The sequence below is a fragment of the Strigops habroptila genome, chromosome 3 (genome assembly GCF_004027225.2).
Source record: "Strigops habroptila isolate Jane chromosome 3, bStrHab1.2.pri, whole genome shotgun sequence".
Classification (NCBI taxonomy): Eukaryota; Metazoa; Chordata; class Aves; order Psittaciformes; family Psittacidae; genus Strigops; species Strigops habroptila.
Window position 1 is genome coordinate 75,444,970 of NC_044279.2, and position 20,611 is coordinate 75,465,580.

The 20,611-nt window shown below is 49.3% G+C and overlaps 1 protein-coding gene and 1 long non-coding RNA gene across 4 annotated transcripts; one reads left to right on the plus strand and one right to left on the minus strand.

The window, feature by feature from the left end:
- Nucleotide 1: 1 nt before the first annotated feature.
- On the minus strand, nucleotides 2-19,916 carry TMPRSS6 (transmembrane serine protease 6). Of its 3 annotated transcripts, none has more exons than XM_030478559.1 (18): nucleotides 19,403-19,916; nucleotides 17,617-17,773; nucleotides 17,305-17,447; nucleotides 17,043-17,110; nucleotides 15,674-15,858; nucleotides 12,895-12,936; nucleotides 11,719-11,923; nucleotides 11,240-11,376; nucleotides 10,548-10,660; nucleotides 9,966-10,075; nucleotides 8,782-8,927; nucleotides 7,807-7,905; nucleotides 5,771-5,884; nucleotides 5,372-5,488; nucleotides 4,474-4,642; nucleotides 2,787-3,058; nucleotides 1,517-1,653; nucleotides 105-1,017 (listed from the first exon to the last, which is right to left on the minus strand). In XM_030478559.1, exons 2-18 carry the CDS (start codon nucleotides 17,771-17,773, stop codon nucleotides 859-861), a joined length of 2,373 nt encoding a protein of 790 aa, XP_030334419.1. In that variant the 5' UTR covers nucleotides 19,403-19,916; the 3' UTR covers nucleotides 105-858. The 3 variants fall into 3 exon arrangements, with proteins under 3 accessions (XP_030334421.1, XP_030334419.1, XP_030334420.1); XM_030478560.1 differs by lacking the exon at nucleotides 19,403-19,916 and adding an exon at nucleotides 19,302-19,393; XM_030478561.1 differs by lacking the exons at nucleotides 17,617-17,773; nucleotides 19,403-19,916 and having other exon boundaries at nucleotides 2-1,017; nucleotides 17,262-17,331.
- Nucleotides 1,598-8,464, plus strand: LOC115604929. The gene is made up of 2 exons (XR_003990442.1): nucleotides 1,598-1,683; nucleotides 4,385-8,464. It is a non-coding gene; the product is annotated as an uncharacterized LOC115604929 (long non-coding RNA).
- Nucleotides 19,917-20,611: the final 695 nt, after the last annotated feature.

Consider the following 20,611-nt stretch of genomic DNA (forward strand, 5'->3'; position numbering starts at 1 on the left):
GCCCATTGTATATACACACACACACACATATATATATGTATATCTTCAGTAAAAAACCCAAACCCTTAGCAGTTACTTTTTAAGCACTGAAGCCTTCTCCTTCACCTCCTGGATTATCTGAGTTAGGAGATGGAAGCAGTTGAGGTGCCCTCATGTTAAAGGTATTTAGAAGGACAGAGGGAAGGGGATGGGAGGCTGCTCTGATGGGCCTTTCCCTGGGGAAAGCACAGCAGCGGAGGCTGGGTGCTGCTCCAGCAGGGAGGCAGGACACGTGCCTGGGGGTGTGATGCTGGACTCATGCCTGGGAGTCAGCGAGATGTGAAGAGCTGCCTGGCTGAGCTGAGCAGCACACTGAGCAGCACACGCCGGCTAAGAAAAGAAGCAATTAGGGAGATGGAAGAGGAGGAGTGATGGGAGGGGAAGGGGGAAGAAAGATGAGCAGCAGGAAGGAAGAGGGAGGCAGATTGATTTCACAGTTACTGGAATCTCTAACTACATCAGTCACATTTTTCTTTCAGCAAATGTTCCAGCATAAGATTGCAGCTGAATCACATGATTCATGGAAAGTTCAACTCCCCTTATTCCATCAACTTGGGACCATTGCCGTGTGTTGTGTCGATGCCCCCAACCCCCAACTCTTTTGGATAGATGGCCTAAAAAAACCTTGGGATGCTCCCTGGGAAGCACTGAGGGGGAAGAGGATCTGCCTGCTTTTCTCCACAACTCCCACAGCACCTTCCTGGGTCTGACAACATCCCACACAGAAACTCTCCTTCTCTGAGAGGCAAGTGAGCAAGATCAGGAATGAGTGCGATGTGGGTGTAGGTCTGATGGGGAGAAGGCAGAGATGCACTTTTCTCAGCTCATGGTTTGGTTCATCCAGCCCAGCACTTGAGTGATCCTGGTGTAGACTCCATAGTGATTTGGACGTGCGCATCCCATTCCCCAGCTGACCAAACCAGCCAGAAACCACCTGCCACTGGGTTCCTTGCAGGCCAGTGGACCTCCAGAATCACCCTAGAGAAATGCAAAGGAAAATGAGGTGATGGTGATCCATTGTTTCCTGCTGCTCTGTGTGGCATTTCCAAATATGTGGAGAGGAAGGAAGCTGGCAGAGTTTAACTGGATACCTGGCGGGATGGGAGACAGAGGAATTCCTCGAGATTGATAGGAATGAAGGAACAGACAGGCTAATGTGTGTGACAAGTGCTAAAGAGGCTGAGGGGGTAAAAGACTCATATAGACACATGACTTGGAAGTTTGAGGTAAAGAGGGGAGAATGGGCTGAAATAAGAAAAGGAGAAGTTTAAGTGTAATTGGATCCTGTCTAAGGCAAAGATGCTGGGAAAAGTGGTCCTGAGAACTACTGCTGGACACTTAGATCAGAGGAAGTGTTGGGAGAGTCAGGCATTTTACAGTCTTTTCACCCTTATTTCAGGCTATGGAGTGCGTTTGGGAGACTTGGAACACACCCCACCTCCAGTAGCCAACCCTTATTCCACAATTCCTCTGTCACCTGGCAGGCATCTTTGTTGCCCTTGTGGTACCCAGCACACAGCATCCTGGCAGAAATCATGTAGTGATAGGCCTCGCTGCAGATGTTCTGCTGGATGAGCTGCACGTCCACCTTCTGCAGAACATTGCTGATGTGCCCTGAGGGGTACAGCACCAAAAGCAGTGCAGGTGAGCAATTCTGGAGCTTCCCACTGTTTACTGTGATCCCCAACCCATGCCCATCCCACTGCATGCTGAAAGCTGCTGTTTCTGTTCTGCTTTTCACTGGCATCACAGTCTAACTTTCAGCAGGGCACTTCACCTACATACAAGGAATAATATTCCCTTTCAGCCCCCCTTTTACAGGGATATGTTGTGAGCACTTCAGCTTATGGGACAAGGGGGATTCTGGTTTGGGGAAACCTTTGGGATGTCAAAGTTTTGGGTCTCCTTCTCACTGAAATCGATGTTGAGCTCTTACTGCTAAATATACAAACAAGGAAGGTCCAGTTCTGGATAAACATCCAAATGTTTCATTTAGGAGGCAGCTGGAGCAAGTGTGCAAGTGAGTGAAGGCACTAAACTGACCTGGGTGACCGCATCTATATTTTTGTGCCATGCACTACTAGAGAACAGCTTGGACCTGTTTTGGTGGCCCTATGGGGAGGGAACATGAAAGGTGAATACCCATGCAGCTAAACTCTTCCTCACAGAACAGAATGGACTGATCCATACCACCCCATGGGAACAGGTCCTGGCCCATGCTGTCCCCCAGCAGTGTGTGGGCACTACGTGGTCAAAATGGGCACATGCTAACAATCACACAGTGCGATCCTCAGGGGACCCTGCACTGCTCCCATTGAATTTCATAGTACAGGTGTGGCTGGGGGGATCCAGGTTCTGGGGTCTTTGACATGGGAAAAATGTTGCTATAAGTAAATGTTTATGTAAGCATGGGGTTGGGCTTAGGGACTGGACCTGCTCCATGCTGTGACCATGGCTGAATAGCCACTACAGAGACCCCTAGTTCCTGGAGGGCTGTTCTAGTCTTTGGATGAAGGAACACATACTGTCCCCATATAGATTACCACACTCTCATGACGGCCTCTCCGAAAGAGGTTTCAAGGCACTCAGCAGGTAACTTTAGCCAACCTGTGGCCCAAAATCAAAGGGGATGAAAGAGGCATAATGCTTTGGGGTAAACAGAAGCCTATTCTGCCTACCCCCATCTGAACTTATGTTTCTGCCCTGGCTCTGCTACAGCAGGCCACCAGCTAAGACCTTGCACCTACCGCCTTCCTTAAGGGCTCCCCAGCCAGTGATCCAGCAATGAAGGCCAGGCTCAAAGATGTGAGAAGGAGCAGGCAAGCAGATGGGCTGGATTAAGGGTGAGATGATCACAGGATGGTCCAGCTGGAGCAGGGCCACATCATAATCGTGGCTGTCCTCCTCATAGTAAGGGTGGAGGAAGAGGCGGATCACCTTGAAGGACACCTCGGTGTGGCTGGTGGCATTTTGCAAGTATTTCCCCAGGTAAACAGTCCAGATGGAGGCGGAGGCCAGCCTGTAGGATGCAGCAGAGAAGACAACTCATCACAGGGACAGAGAAGGATGGGCAGAGCCTGGCATCTTCTATTGCAGTCTTTTGAGGGGTATCTGATAGGGACGATCGTCTCCCTCAGAGAGGCCTCTTATTTATTTGGCTACTGACATGAAGAAAATAGGTGGGACACCTTTTTGATTCCTCAACATGCCTGTACACTGGGACCAACTTTGGGAAGATGCTCATACACACAGGAAACTTGCTGATATTTGCTTATTTTCCTTAGCAAAACAGGCTAAAACGTGTATATAGGTTAGGCAAGCAAGTGGGGCTGGTCATGTGCAAGTGCCTATGATAGGGCAGAGAGCAAGAGCTGAGTGGGTGAAGCAAAGCTGCAAGGAGAAGGAGACGTGGAGAAGGGGAGCAAGCTCTCAGAGACTTCTAAGAGGGAGTGAAGTGAGAAAAGCAGCTTGAGGTGAGGGCATTAAAAGGCATGACAGCCCTTTACAGAAACAGAGGCTAACGCCAGGAACAGCCTAACAAGGTGATGCCTCAGAGAAAAGCACAGCCATCTAACAGGGCTGTGCTGGCTCCCACCCATCCTGCATTGGGACACTCCAAAATGGCCAATTCAGCCTGCATGGGCCACTTGAAAGCCCTGCTCCCAGTGCTGGTGGGTTTCCTTGCAGGATCGTAGGACACAGGTAGGAGCATGGCAGGAGCAGGGTGAGGTGAGAAGTGCAATTGCAATGCAGCCCGGGCCTACCAAGGCTGGTGTCACCATACCGAGGATGACCAGCAGCTCTTCCTCCATAAGCTCACATGGCATCAGGAAGAAAGGGCAGCCAAGGAAGCCCAGCTGTAGCAGCTGGGGAGGTGGAGATAGAGGAAAAGGGGAGTTTGGAGGAGGTGGAGACTGGGTCTGAGGGTGCACACTCCTTCCCCCACCCAGCCCTGTTGCCCAACACAGCCGTGGACCTTCCTCCTCCTCACTTCTTCACAGTTTGAAAGAAGGAATGAACCCCTCCTGATCTGTATGTTACTGCCACTGCTGTGGCACGTACACTGCGTGGAAGGAACTGGGGGAGAGACTCCCGAAAGGGCAGGACCTGGGGGTTGCCAGCACAGGACCCAAACAGCATCCTCCACAGGTAATGCCATTCCAGCCCCATCCTAGCACACGCTGATGCCTCCAAGGTTGTGATAGCCAGAGCCAAAGCAAAGGCCAACTGTGAAGTATCTTCCACTACCAATTGCCCTCCCAAAGCTGCTCTGCAAATCCAGCATTGCCCCTTTTTCCCTGCATGCACACTCAAACACTATGTGTATCCATACCTCTTTCTCCAGCTCCAAGCCATGAAGATCCTCCTATCATGTATGACATGGAAAGCAATGCAACCCCTTCTCCCGCTCAGCACGTTCCCCTCTCCATTTACCTGTCATCCTGGAAGCAGTGCGCGGCTGAGACCACCCAGCGATCAGCAACAAGTGTTCCCCCGCAGATGTGGCGCCCCCGAACTTGCAGGCTGGCCTGCCACGGCCATTCCCCTTCCACGGAATTCTCACCCCCCACGATCCTGCTGAGAGGGGCCTGCAGCCCACAGTCTGAGGAAGAGGAGACGCAGCAGGTACTTCAGGGGAGGAAGGGAACATGATGCATTGTGCCTGCCCTTCCTTTCCTACTTAAATCCTGCTTATTTGACCTCTAATCGCTTGCCTTGCCCAGCAAGAAAATGCTTTATGTACTGTGCAGGACAGGTCTAGGAAGCACTCTGCCCAGCATGTGCCACCATTGATGCCTGCACAGCCTCAGCCTGGGATGTCTTTGGGGCAGCAGCCTGCCTGCGCTACCTGCTGTGCTGCTGGGGAACCCTCACAGTCATTCCTCTTCACCTCCCACCAAAGCTCTGGATAAAACAAGCAGGGAAATGAAAACATAAGCTCCCTTCCTGCCAGTGACCATGCAGTCATGGGTGATTTCCCTGGCTGGAGCCTTGTAGGATGGCATTACTTCACATAAGCCAGCATCGTGGTCCAGCAGGCAGCCTGTGGGTAGGACCCGGCATGTGAGACGTGTCTATCTGGCCTGATGCCTCTGTCTGAAGGAGATGGGGAGCAGCCATCCAAAGAGAAAAATGCCTGCTCACAGCTCAGCACAGAGCTGACTCCTTGCTCCTTCCACTGCAGGATGGAGCACTGGCACTGTTGCCACGGGGTTAGGGTAGGGAGAAGGTGGTGGAACAAGAGAGGGTGGGTGCTGATGGTGGTGGGGAAAAGGGGGCTATGTGGCATCCCGAAACTGCCTGGCGCATGTATAACCGAGCATTTCCTCACCACAGCTCTTCTCGTCGGACAGGTCCTTGCAGTCTGCAATGGTGTCACACAGGGGGTTGGGTTTCTTCACACAGGTCCCATCCTCACAGCGGTAGGTGAAAGGACCGCAGGGGACCCCTGCAAAGAGGAGGGGGAGCCGAGACTGAGCGAGAGAAGCTGGTTGCAGGCACAGCCTGCAGTCCTTTAAGTGGGAGGAAAAAGGCAATGGAGAGCTTGGGGGAACTCCATAAACGATGACAGGGAATTTCCTGAGCAAGCTTGGTCAGCTACGAACAGAGCAAACATCATGAGCAGGTTGGGCATGTTAACCCCCAGCTGGTGCCTTTACCTCACAAGAGGGAAGTACACTACCGACAGCCTTGGCTTGAGCATAGGGGAAGGTATTTGTCCCCTCCCTACCTTCACTGCACTGCTCCTCATCGCTCCCGTTGGCACAGTCCAGATGCTGATTGCAGACCCTGCTGAAGTTGATGCAAGTGCTATCTTCACGGCACTGGAACTTTGCAGGGCACACTGCAAGGGAAGGGAGGGAAGCACCCGGGAATTAGCCATGCAAGACAAGACATCATGTGTGAGGTCAGGGTCCTACATCCACCAGTAGGCTCTGCAACCTCTTTCCCCACCTCATGCATAGGTGTGATTAAGACCAGCTCTGGTATAGTGCAGCTGTGTGGTCTTTGCCTGACATATGTTGTAGGTATGTCTGTACCCTGTCTTACACTTTGCTGGTGCTGACTTTCCTTGAGTTCTTGGCTTGTCCTCAGACCTGCCTCATCACTATGGACTTGCCTGGAGGTCACTGGACTCTCGGTTGTTCTCAGGTGACCATCACCAGACCTGGTCCACCTGCCTTGTTCAGGTTCTGTATGACTGCATCCTGTGTGGTGAGCTAACTATTCCTCCTGCCTTCCTGAACAACAATGGGCTCCTCAATGTCCATGAGCTCCAACAGCTGCTCAGGATGGAGATGGGCTTAAGGTGCCCACCCATCACAGAGTCTGACTTCTGGTTATAGATTTTCATAGCAGGAACTTGCCCGGTGTTTGTATGCATCTCTGTTCAACACCAAACATGATGGGCCAGTATCTCCAGGGCATTTTCTTACTACAATGACTAAAATTTCTTCAGTAATTAGCATGAGGCTTCCTGATGATGAAAGGCGCGTGAAGGTCTGAGGCAATGTGAAGACTGATTTTAAAGACAGGGGTGTTTCCATGCAGACATAGAGTGAATAAGCAGAGATGCAACAGTGGCAAGAGTATAAGAAAGGAAAGAAGTCATGATGTTCCCATTTTCTTTTTCAAATATGAAAGGATGTTCGAAAACACTGAGAAACAGATACATTTTTTGTTCAGTCTTGGTCTGAATCTGGAACTAAATGACACAAGAAATGCCTGGGGCCAAGATTCAAGAAAGGATTAGATATTCATAAGGATGTATATGTATTCGTGTCTGCATGAGAGAAGCAAGAAAGCCCTGATGTCAGACAGCTGGATGATGGGACAGAGCGCACTGTCAGCAAGACCATAGACAGTATAAAACCCAACCTCAGTGATCCTGTGAGAGCTCTCACATTTCCAGCACTGAATGAAAACTTCTGTGAGAAAGATTTCTCCTTCCTTTCACTTCAGACATTTCTATACCTTCCTCTGAATCTTTCATAATTGGCCACTGCTTCCAGTGGTTCAGGGATCTTTCTATCTGTAAAAACCCCAGCTACAGGGGACAACTGGTGAACCTCCCACTTACATCAGGGATGGGAGAATAGATGAATTAGGTGCCACGCATGAGCCTGAATAGCTGTTCCTATGAGAATGGGGCTTTGCAGGAGTCCTGGGATGCCGGGGATGGAGTCCGCATCACTGCTAACTGCTGTTGGCATGAAGAACTGATGGGTGATTGAGGAATTAGATGCTCTCAACCTGGGGCACAATATGTGGGTGGGGATCTGGACAGATCAAGTGGCTGGGGAGGAAAGGGGAGAGAGCAGGGCAGTGAGTGGGCTTGGGGAGATGTGGGCAGGATGGGAGGGCTGGGAGGGGGATGCTGAGTGGTATGACAGCAGAGGGGGCTGTAGGCCAGGACTGAGGTTGATTGTCGGGGCTGGGAAGAGGGGGGGAGCAGGACAAGATGGGGGACAGCCTCGGCTTCTTTCAGGCTGCTTGGAGCTCTTGGTGCACGGACACTAGGGAGTTCTCGCAGGCAGACTGTGCTGGACACAGGAGCAAGAAGCGTGGCTGCTCCTTCCTGAGCAGGCTGAAGCCATAAAGCAGTGGGCTGAGGCTTTTAAGGATGCAGAGGTTTAAGCTCTTGAAGGGGAGGTACAAGCCTGTAATTAGGCCAAACGAATCCTCTCCATCTCTCCCTGCCTTTGGAGGAGCAAGGGGCTTTTTCCTGCTGAGAGCAGGGACCATAGGGGAGAAGAAATCACTCACCACAGTTTCTCTCATCCAGCCCATTGGGGCAGTCTTTGATCCCGTCACAGGCTGGGACACACAAACCGTTCACGGAACACAGGAACTCCCCGGGACAAGCTGTGAAACCACCAGAGAGTAGTTAGTCCCCAGTGACTGGAAACCTCCTTGCAAAAGAGCACCGAGGCTCAAAAGTGGGGCTGCACACCCCCCTGACCTCACGTGTGCTGCAGCTTCCCAGAATTCACCACATCATCTGCTCTGAACAAGGGCTAACAGAGCTAGGCTATACAGCAGGAGAAGGAGGGCTCTGTCCCTGCTTCCTGGTGTACCAATGGGCAGAGCCAGGACAACCACCCACCTGGCGTGCTGTACCTCTGATGCCTGAATGCTGCGGGAAAGCTGAAACAGGTCCTTTGGAGCTGTTATTAAAACTTGGTTTGTATTAGACATGTTGCAGGTGCACATATTCAGGGACTGGTATGTGTTACAGGCACCCTTCCGGAGGGAGATGAAGAAACCTTGGAAAGACAGACTGCGGGTGTGCATTTGCATATGTGTGTACGTGTATTTGTGCGTGGTTTTATTTTGTCTCTCACTTGCACAGAGTCCAAGGTGAGCAGGAAACAGCTCTCTGTAAGAGCTCTTATAACTGAAATAAAAGCTGCTTCAAAATGGTCTCTCACTGAACTCCCAAGGCCAGTCGATGATGTGGGCACTGGAGTGAGATTGTAGTCAAGTCTCTGACCTTGGGTTTTGGCACATGGATGCTTTGCAGCATGAGGCAGGGCCGCATGTGCAGAAACAGCTTTGCACATAAATGCCTCTTCTCTTTGGGAGATGAGTGGTGTGCACATTTGTGAGCATGTGCCTGAAGGACTGATGGCATCTAGATCTCAGGGGACGTGCCCTGTGTTTGTCCTAACGCAAGCCAAGTGCACAGGGGCAGCGGGTATCCACCACCCCACTGAGGAGCAGGCAGGAGCCTCAACTTACGGTCAGATTGGTTGTACAGGCTGTAAGCCGCCTGTACGCCGGGGCCAGTTAAGGAGATCTGTGAGGCGAAGGTGATGGTGATATCAGCAGAGGACGTGACTGAGATCCGCTCAGCATAGGCTTGCAGGGTCCGCAGACCACACAACCTGGGGAGCAAACACAAGCAGGATGCCTCAGGCAGAGAGAAAGAAGACAACAATGTGAGGTCAGTGGGGCTGGGGTGGGAAGGGAGCCACAGAGACTGGGTGTGGAGGGAAAGCCAGGAAGGCAAAATGCCTTCAATTATGGCATGAGATCCAGTGTCCAGAGCAACCCTGTCTTTGGTCATTTCCCACTTTCTGGGCAAGTGCTGAATTCAGGCCACACAAACCAATTCAGTCCTTACATTTATCTTCCTGAAGAAGCCATGTTGCAGAAACTGTGGTGCTGACAGTTTAAGAGAGGAAGGCAGGGAGAGAAAAAGTGGAAATCCTAAAGCAGGTGAACACAGCTTCTGGATAAGACACTTGAGAGAAAAAGAAGTTACCCCCACAGAAGGAGTGGAGAGGAAGTTAATGAGACGGGCTGGGGGAAGTTTTGGAGGGAAAAAGAGGAAATTTTGCAGTACATAAGAGGAAAAACAAAAGCCATGGATCCATCCATGTCCGAGCCTGCTTTGAGGAGGTGGAGTGCAGCAGCTTTCAGTGGTGGAAGCAGCCCCAGCTATGTATGGGTGCTAATTTTGGGAAGTTCTGCAGGGGAAAGCAGCTGCAGTTAAAGCAGGAGGATATGGAGCTAGGCAGAAGATCTGTACGGAGGTGGATGCAAGGCAATGGCACACAGAGATAATATTGCAGAGGTGGTGAGAGGCAGATTTGCAAACACACGAGACGTGGGAGGACACCAAGGTTACACATGGGAGAAAACTAGAAAGCCTGATGCAAACAGCAAGTCAGAGAAGACAGGCTGGTAACTTGAAGCAATTCTGCAAGAAATTTGCTCACTGGGGAGCCTGTTAATGAGAGAGGCTGAAAAAGAACTAGATAAGCAAGAGGCACCAGCACAAGCAGTGGCCACTGAGTGTGGTGATAGCCTGTCATTCCTCAGACCTGGTGGCTGAGGTAAGCAGGGAACCTGCAGAAATTTAATCCCAGTTTAATCCCAGGTGGGAAGTGAGTGTCAGAAACAAGGACCCCAGGACACACCTTCTGTTCTGAATTATCCACTGGCCTTGGGTACAGGGCAGCTCGTTCTTCTGTCTGCTGAGCGCGTAGGCATCGAACCACAGGGTGACCCCATAGTCAAGGGATGGGACCTGCAGGCAAGGGGGTCCAGAGCAGAGTGTCGATGGCTCCTGTGAGTGCTGCAGCTCACTCCATAGGACAGAAACGAGCAGGGTAAATGTGAAGGGGAGAGCTGCCAATTCACACGTTGCAAGCCAGAAGGAAACACCCTCTAAACTGGGGCCTTGCCGCAGCCCAGGGTAGCTCTGCTGGTGGTGTCAAAGGAGGGTAATTCCTAGCAATTTCTAGCAATCTGGTTCTGCCTTCAAGAGCTCCTCTGGAGACCAGATTTCAGGTTCCTCCTCAGCTATGGCATGCAATAATAGACTCCTTTCCATTCAGAAACACACATTATGTGGAGGTGAGACAGGGTGCCACCCTCTGCTTGCTTCTCATGGTGATCTGACTGAGAGCACTGGCTGTACCCCTCATCCTCCTGGGAGTGGGGAGTGCCGCAGGGATTTCAGGGACAGGGTGGATGCTCTTGTAGAAGCTGGGTCTTACCGTCATGTGCCAGGTACACTGTGTTTTGGGTGAGTAGTAACTGGGGTAGTGTGGCGTGCCAATCTTCCCCTGCAGCTCTAGGCCCTCCCGCAGGGTTATGTTCACTTCACAGGCTGTAAATACAAACATTCAAAGCTCTGCTACCTGTCAGCTCAGCCTCAGCCTGGGGATGCCATATACTCATCCCACTGTAGGAGAAAAAGGGCTCTAAGGCTTGATGCTAAAGGTGACTGCGGTCTTCCATTTCAATCCCCCTTCAAGGGGCCATTTCTACCTGGCAAAACTTTTAGCCTCCTTCTCCTGTCCAGAGAGGGTAATGGTAATGTAAATTGCTGCTTTAGACTCATATTGAATTGACATTTATCTGCAAGTGCGTCTGGGTGTGATGTCCAGGCCACATCTGGTCTGTCCATGCATGACAGCTTAGCCTTCTTGTAAAGTATCACAATCACTTGGGCTCTGCTTGCCACACCCTGGACTGTAAAGACTTGAGCCAGATGCTAATGTGTGAGTCCAGGTGAGGGAGCAATATCTAACCTGATTTTTACTGACCACCTCTGCCCTTGCAATATAGAGAGAATTTTGCCCCTAATGAGGATGGAGCACATCTAGGAGCTGTGCTATTGTAGGAAATAACCTTAAACCATGACACCTTCCTATATCTATGGCCACCCTCTTCCAGCCTTCCTCACCTTTGAGAGGCACCGCCTGCGCTGAGAGGATGAAAGGGTCGTAGTAGCTGTACATGGCTTTCTTCCACACGATGGACATGACAGGGCCAGATGAAAGGACTTCCACAACAGGTTCCTGCCGGCTGCAGCCGTAGATCCTCAGGGGAAAGAGATAAAAGGATGGGAGTGAAGCAAGCAACGAACAAGAAGAATGAGAAAGAGACAATGGATGTCGGTGTTATCCACAGCACATGCCTGCTGTGAGGCACTGACTTAAACAACGGGCCAGCAGAGATGCAGCTTGTGCTGCTGTAGTGTCTCAGACTGCATGGCTGGCTCTGTGATATCCCACATCAGTGACTTCAGCTCAACAGCAAGAGGCAAGTTCTGCATCAAAGAGAATTTCCTCTGATGCAGTCTAACACCTTCCCCTGCTGTGGTGTGTTGCGCCATCCTGCCCGGCTTCCCCACCGTGCTTGCCCTGCTCAGGAGATACCTACGAGGTGATGAGGTGTTTCTCCAGGGGCCCGGCTGCGTTGTACATAGCCAGGCGGTCCCTGCAGTCCGTCAGAGTCCACTCCAGGCGTAGCTTGATCATGTAGCCCTCGAGGCCGTGGAGGTGCCAAAGACAACTGGAGGCCAGGTAGTCAGGGCCCTCCAGCCTTAGGACATCATCCTCCTGGACATAGCTGTATCTGTAGCAACCTGAATCCAGAGGAAAGACAGAGGAATTGAAACCTCGGGTGATGTAAGTGGAGGCAAAGGGGGGCTTAGTGGTGGTTGTAAGGGAAATTAAGATACGGTATTGTCACTAATGAGATCAATGTGAGCCCTATTTCAGGGTAAGGCTGACTCATCCCAGTGATCTCAGTTTACTCTTACACATGTCGTGGTGTCAACGGTCCCTTTTTACTGTTGCCCCAGTTTCTCTCTATAAAAACTGACCCCTCTTCCATGGTTAAGCTAGTGCTACCTCAGGCTTTAAATATCAGGACAGCGCAGTTATCTTCTACTAGCTCTATTTTCTTCTTCACCTCTCTCTCCTCTCACCCCCATGTTCTCCCCTGCTTTACAACCTCCTCATCTATTTCCAGGCTTCAGCAGGCTTCCATATCAAGATTTTTGAATAAAAGTCAGCTTAAAGATGAGTTTCTAACAGTATATCTGATGCAAGCTGCCAGCCACAGCTCTTACAACACTGCCTGAAACTTCTAAAAGCATCTTCAAACATTGCTGAGGCAACAGACCCCTAAATGACTGACAACACAACCAGTTCAGAGCAACACAGGAGAATCCCCACTCAGCAGAATTTCATGGGGCCTGGGATTAGCACTGTTATACCAGTACACCAGGCAATTTGGCAGGATTCATTAGGAGTCATTCATTAGGATTCATTAGGACAAGACTAAGGTGGCTGCACTGCACCTGGGAGCTGGTATCTCTACACAGTGGTGTGCTACAGGTGCAGAGGTGTCAGGATGCTCAAAGCTGCCCAGCATGTAGCTGCTTTATGTAGTTTGGATCTGATCAAGCAGCAACATTGGTGTTCCCTTGCTACTGCTCTCATCTCTCTTTCCTGGGATTTACAACTCCAGAAAGCCAAGCAGCTTTCTGTGCCCTGCAGAAATCCCTCCCATAAAGTAAAAAACTCAAAAGGATAGGAAAAGATAGCCTACCCAGCGTGGATTTCAGCACTACTATGTCTTTCACACTGGATTCTGTTAGAAAGAAAATACATAAAGAAAGGTAAACAAAAAGATAAATCTGGTAGTATCTGAATACTAGCATGGCAGGTGATGACTCCCTTCCTTCCTGTGTAAATGGCTTGCTCACAGCTTCAGTATGGGGTATCCTCCAGGTTCTTCTCCATCTGCTCTCAGGAACCTGTTTCAGTCATGCCCTTCCCACCCCATCTCTCTGAGAAATCCCTCTGGCCTCTGCCCCAAACCCAACAGCCCCAATCCATACTTTCCAGCCTACCATGGGCTTCTCTACCATTTTTCCTTGCCCATTTTTGTGTGCTGTTCCAGGACCTCTTCCCTTGCCCAGGAGCATGGGGAAGCATGCCCTGGGCATTGCTTCAGGGAGCCACCCCACTCCTCTGCCAGCCACCCCACAAGGCACAACCCCACTTCCCAGAGCCTTCACCATCTTCTATCCCCTCTCCTGCTCTCCCAGTTTAAATAACCTTCACTAAAAAGTATGAGAGTTACTGAGGATGGGGAAGGAGGTCTCATTTGATGACCACTGGTTGATGAGCTACTGAACATCCCTTACAGAATCCACCTCTAGAGAAGGGAGATGCAGAGAAAGCCACCAGCAAGGACTACAGATCTGTGCAAAACAGAGTGACAGGGTGGACAACATTTTCAGGAGAGCTGGGCTTTGCTCCAGCCTCCCAGCTGAACTGGAAGCGGCCAGAGATCAGGTGCTACTGGGAATAATTGCCAAAATAAGAGGCACCGTGAGGTCAGTTGGGTGTGAGAATTGCTGTTGGGGGCTTGACTAGGTCAGGGCTTTGGTCTTTTGTAGTTCCTAAGCAAAGCTTGCAATTCTGTGGGGAGAGCTAAACAGATTTGTCATAGCAAAAACAGATGTGTTGGAAAAGATGATCCTGCCAGCATAAGGCAGGCTCCTAGAGAAATTCATGTGCTGTAGGGAAGGACATATACTGAATTGGTGTTAAGTACTCTTTCATCTGAAGTTAATAAGACTGAGTTCCTGTAAGAAGAAAGTCCTGAAACTCTTTGGGGGAAAAGCGAAGCTAGTGTCCTGGGACAAGTAGACCTATTAGTAAAAATGAAGCATTGAAGAGGTTCCTGCACTAGTCAATAGTTTGCAGCTTTGTGTCTTAACATTTAAGCAGGTCAGCAAATGAGTCTGTAAGAAAGCAATGAAGTGCTAATGAGTTGCTATTAGCTAGCTATTTTTTCCACTCCAATTTTTCAGAGCAAATGAAGCCAGAGGTTCAGTCGCTGGCTTGAAGTCACCCTGGCCCAGCAGTATAAGAGGTTTCTGGCTTTTGCCTTAGTTGCTAAACTGTGCTTCTGAGAGGGTGGGGGAAAGGACTAGGGAAAGCAGAAGAAGCTGGAGAAGCTACAAATGGTATGTAAATGCCAAAACAGAGTGTGGTCTGCTGAAATGAATAAACCAATGAAATAGATGCAAAGGGAATAAGAGGGAAGTGGCAACAGCTAAAAGAATGGCACCATCTTTTTTATTTGTTTATGCATTACATTATGAAGTAAGTAAATAGAGGGAAAATGCTAGATGGGCTGACTTGGAAGCATTTAGCGTATTATAATACCTTTCTTAAGAAAGTTAAATTGGTTGAGCATAAGGTCTGGTATGCTGGAAACAAATCCTAGGTAGAAGTAAGTGACTAGTGGTAACTGCAGAAGGAGATGCCTTCATGAGATGCTAATGAGTCTCCAGAATAAGATCTTAACATGATGCTCTGGGTGAGGGAGTTAAAATCATTTTGAGGAAATCAAATTTTCTTTGGGGGCACAAAAAAAAAAAAAAAAAAATTACCCCCAAGATAAACCAATTGAGATGTGGAGGGAAAAGTTACAGAAAATATGAGCGGGATATTTAAAATAAGATTTACCTTAGAAAAACACAAGATAAAATGTTTAGGGAAAAAAGCCTTGGAAATGTAACATGGGAAGAAGAAACTTGGAAATGAAACTCCCAAGAGGAGAAAAGAAAACCAGTGTATTTTAAAACCTGTGAGGTTTGGGGCTTTCTAAGAGGAATCAGATAAGGCTGAGAAGTTAAGTCTTGTTAGAAAGACCAAATGCAAATTCCATTGGGCTTGGATGCATTGAATATAGACACATCCTTAGTCCTTTATTTAACACCTAATTTAGAGAACTTCTGTAAGGGTAGCTTTATAAAGAGGCTGTGATCTTCACTGTGGGCAAAAATAAACAATCGTTAATATTATATGTCAAGAAATGAAGTGGTGACAATGTTTTGTCTCAGAGGAAAAAGAGTGGTGACTCAGGTATGTTGCCTTTGTTCTTCTCTCAATCAAGTAGCCTGGAATAATCTCCCAAAGGAAAGCAGGAAATCTAATTGCTTGCTATTTTTGAGGTGAGCTGATCAAAGTCATGATCTGTGTAAGATCTTACCCCACAGAAGCCAAAGCTGATGGGAGGAAAAAGAAAGTTACTTAGCTGGTCATGGTCAGCTCTATCTCCAATAATCTTTAATCCTTCAAAGGAATAATGTTTTAGGGTTTTGGGGTTTTTTAATCAAACTTCAGTTCTCTGTCAGGAAGAAACACATGTAATTCTATCTCCTGATCCTCACTTTTTCGTATTCCCTTCACATTTCCCCTATTCCCTTCAATAGTGGCCTCTGGCCTGTTCTCCTAACCTCCTTTCAGCACCTTATAAATCTTGGAGCATTTCTGACTGCTCAGGCCACAGCTGGGCAGCTGGTACTTACCCAGCAGAACCAGTGAGTCTGGGTTGACTGCATACTCTGTCTGGTAGGACAGGCTGCCCGAGCTGTTGAAGCTGGTGGAGAGCTCTTGGTGGAGCATTGTGTTTACCTTCTCGGCAGTCATCTCCTTCTGCTGACTCTCAGGGATTTGGAGGGCAAACCAGAAGAAGAAGGTCAGAGGCCCCTCCCTAACAGAGAAATAGCATGTTAAATATCCTCTCTGTTCCTCTCCTGAATCACTGGAGAGGAAAACCCCAGAGATTAACCCCTCACTGTTTTTCCACAAATCAGACATATCTGTGTGGACCTTCCAGCTCTCTGCTGTGATCCAGAGGAACCACTCTGTGGGATGGGAGAGCTTCTATGTCCATAGTGCTAGTTAATGCTCAGTCCTTTGGGGGAGGAAACCATTTTATGCCATCTGGCTTTAGTGATGACCATAGGTGGTCAAATTAATGTGATAATTAATCAAGACTCTTCTAATGAGTAGTCTCATTTCAGGCAGAAATGACCTTTGGTTACTACTGACCAGGGGCTGAAAAGAAGCACTCAAGACTTCATTGTGTCACGTCCCAGTGGTGACAAGTGGATGATTTATGACTCAGTACCTTACCACAAACCATTAATGCTGGGCAGGCTCAAGCTGCAGGAGACTATGACTGAGAAAGCTCTGCTCAACCAGCTGGCAGAGAAAATTGAACAAACCTTTGTTCAGTAAAAGGATAGAGGAAGAATTGAAAGCGAAACTTTTCTTTCCTCAGTTGAAAATGGAGTTTCATTAAAATTGCAATTTTCCTTAGCTGAAGGACAAATTCAGGGCAGTAGTTTTCCATGAAAAAAAAATCGAAAACAATATATATGTCAGTTTGGAAGTTATTCCTGCTTTCTTGATCCACAAAGCTGTAGTCCCACAGTCCCACAAATCTGTCCAATTCCACTGTTACTCTGTTCCCATGTGGACCATGCTTCTCGGCTGGAATACCTTTTCCATGGTGCATTCTGGCCTCTCCCTTCTGGTGCCCAGAATCAGGCCATAAAATGACTTTCTTGAATTAGACAAATTAATTTCCATCTGCTTAGATTCTACTGAGAATGCCAAGCCCTTTTTTTTTTTCCCCTCTCTTGAACTTTTGCTTCTCTGAAAAATTCCTCAGTTTTGGCTATTCATCATGACCTCAAATGAACACAAACATCAAAACATCCCCAGCTCTGTCATGCTGGAACCATTCTGGATCCAGACTGCACAGCCTAGCCTAGAGCTCATGGTAGGGACTGCAGCAGTTTGTCACGGCCAAATTTTGGTGAAACCAGAGTACAATTGACTGGAAGCTTTCATGCACGAACAAGCAAATATGCTGTGGGTGCTACTCACCCAAAGGCATACACTGTGCTCGAGTTGTAATATCGACCCAGCTCTGTGGCACAAATCAGTTCCTTCAGCTGTAACGAGAATGTAGTCTGATAACTATTGTGCAATGTTACAGTGGCAGAGGACCTATGGCCAACCCTATGTTTCATCCCTCTTGCTGTAGAGACCCACCAAGTCTGTCACTTGAGTGAGGGTACGTGACCCCTTCCTCCTTCTACTCACTGAACTGCCTCAGGGCCAGCTCTGGTCATGAAATTGGCCTCACCATCTTCTGGAGCTTAGCTGACTCCAACCAGAAGGCTCTGGACTCCACCTGCCCAAGGTCCGGAGAGTACCGGTGATTGAGGACCTGGAGGCTGCCACAGTAATACTGCAGGATGGCCGGTTCCAGGTGCCATGGTCTGTAGTCTGCCAACAGAAGACACTACTGGATTACCCTGCTGATAGGTAGGAGAGAGGAGTTTACCCATGTGTATAAGCCTGTAAAGATCACCCAGAGTCCCACTTTGGACTGGGCATTGCCTTGACTATGCTCCATCCACCTTCTGTGTGGGGACAAAATATGTTGGATTTTTACCTAGGAAATACCAGGTTGCTGCAGCAGCTCCAGCCAGCAGAAGAAAGATTAACCCAATAGGAACGTAGCGGAGGCAGTCACGTGAGTTAGTCTCACACTTGTCCTTTGAGAAGGAGTTAGCATCTTCCTCCTGTTCCTCAGCTTCCATCAGGGGCATCTAGTGACATAGCACACCATGGTCAGGATGAGTTTTCTGCTTCATTTCACATCTGTCTCTAGAGGTGCTCTGCCATTTCTGTGCTCCTCTCTACAGCCCCAAGAGATCTGCGTGCTAGCCATCGAAGACTTTGCTCAGTGCAAATGTGAGTAAAACTCCTAATTCAGTGGGAGACAGGCTTCTAAGACACTGTCCTGTCTATGCCTCCTGGTAATCTCTTAATTTTCAAAGGCATTCCCTGGGGTTTGCTTCTGCCAAAACCACAAATGAATACAATAATGAGTTTCTCCAGAGACACAAGTGGTGTCCTCCCAGGCTGGGAATAGTTTTAAAACTGGTGTTTTATTGACCTAGAAATCAATGCAATAGAAAATCTGTGACCTTGGATGCGCACAGAAGTTGCACAAAGCAGCCACAACCTGTGAGCCTGAAGTTGCCCTTTGCCTGCTGTGCCATTTTGCTCTCGGCCTCTAAAAGTAAGCAAGCCTTGCCATTCCCACCAGACCGTGTGCCCCAGGGCTAAGCCCATTCTGGCTTAGCTAGTGAAGAGAGATCACTAGAGTAACATTCAGCCCTCTACCACCCTCTGCTTGTGTCAGGGCACACCTTCTGTCTTCCTTTGCCCCTTGTCTCCCCCAGGCTGCTTCTTTTGCTTCCTCCTCACCACTTCCCTTCTGTCTACATCAGACTGAGGGTAGGAAATGCCACTGATGAAGAGAGCCACATTAATCTTGGTTATCTGACCCAACGTCCTTCTTTCCTCTGCCATCGTTGAGTGGATGGCTGCCCCCAAAGGCTTTCTGTGTCTCTGTGGCTGGAGAGGAAAGGGGTGTGAATGCATCCATGTGGGAGGGCACAGAGGTTTTGGGGAATGCCTGTGCTCTGTCTACATGTCTGTGAGTCCTCTTTGTGCCCAACGGTGCATATGAGTATGGGGCATGAGTGAATGGGAGGGGCTTGCTGCAGATGTGGGAAGAGATGGTTGGCCTCATGCACAGTTTAGCCTGCATGGATGCCATGGAGCATTCAGAATATAGGGATGAATGGGCTTCTCAGTCTCCTTGCTTTCCCCCAGTTACAGAGCCCCAAGCCCTCCAGGCTGCCTTGCAACATGAAAACATGCTTGCAGAATGCAAGCACCAGGTAACTCACTCCACAACAATAAACCCAGCTTGGTGAACATCGGCACTTGGACACTCAGCCGCATATCTACTGTTCTAATGCACCCTTCCAGAGAGGCACATGGTACAGACAGGCCCAGCACAGATTGCCCTCGCTTGCTTCTCACGGGTCACCCTTCCGTGCAACCCCTGGGGAGCATCTCTTCGCCAGTGAACCAAGCTGGGCAGTCCAGGAGAGCAAAGGCACTTCTCCGCTATCACAGCATCCCTTCAGAAACAGCAGGCACAAGCAAAGAACCGCAGACGGAGGGGCGGGGGCAGGAAAGCAGGAAGCAGCAGCAGCAGAGTCTCTTTGTTAGAAGGTTTGATGGTAGGCACCGGGGTTTCCCCCAGAGCTGCAGACCTACCTTTGAATCCTGTTGCCACCTGTGAAGCCTGGCCCACACCCCCTACGCAAGCCAGCTCACACATGCATGGAGAGAGGGGAGAGAGGAGGACATCTATTTACCCAAGCTCAAGGTTGTCTCAGCAATCAATAACGTGGTGCCATATCCCTTCAGTTCGACCTTTGTCCTGCGCTGTCCTGCTGCGATGGGTCAGTGCACCCCGTACAATGGCTTTTTTTTCTCTGAAATGAAGGTTTCAGAGGCTTGTGCAGGGAGAAGATCTGCAGGGGGAGCCTGGAACAAGTCAGGTTAGAAGTACCTCCAGCTGTGCAGAGGAGAACAACCTAGAAGGCTGGTGCAGATAGCTTACGTTGTCTTCCTTGGGGGACAGGGAGTTGCTGAGCAACTGCTGTATTTCTTAGCTACCCTCCTTGGTCCCATTGGAGGGAGAGGCTAAGCACAAAGTGTGTGCTCCCCAGCACAGGGATGGAGCAGATGCTGGCTGGCAGGTGTAGATTGCTTGAAGGGGGGAAGATGACAGTAGGCAGTGGGTCCGGTTACCACAGTAGTCATGCAGATGAAAGCAAAGCACAGTGTCTCTCAGTCCTGACCTGCAAGACTCCCTCTTGCCATCTTGCTGGCCACTCTTCAGACACTGGGCTCCCCGCACTCTGTTGCACTGCCACTCAATCCTCCCTGCAGCATCTGCTTTTCTTCTAGTCCCAGGTCCTCCTCACCTACCTTGCGTGCACCACCTTCTGCTTACAGCCCCACAGCTCTGTATGTGCCCCTTTGTTTTCCAAAAAAAGGAATCACGCTCCAGCTAGAGCAGAGTGAATAGAGTTATTCTGTCAATAAATGGGTGGAGGGAATGTGGACATGAGCAACTCTTGACCTGGGACTGAGCTCCAGCCAGTGGCATTGACCTGGGGCTGAGCTCTTTTGTGCTTGTTTGGGCTCATTTGGCAGCTGGGCAGGGATAGCTGTTTTCAGCTCTGTCACTCTTTCAGGTTTAGTCCAGGACTACAAGAAGACCAAAAAGCCATTGCTGTCATTGCCTCATGGTGGATTGTAGTAGATAAATGTTAAATGTGCATGAAAAGCTACACAAAAGGGATTTGTCTAGGAATATGTCAGTGTAGTTATCCTGACTGACTCATTGCTGTACATATGGGAAACTGAGGCATGCAATGGCAATAAGAACTGCTTTTGGAACTGGCGAAGAGATTTAAGAGACCAGATTTCTCCTTAGAAGTTACTTTGAGCCAAAATTTCCCCAGATAACTGGGAACTAGCTGCATCTGTAGGCATATATGTATTTGTATATAGCT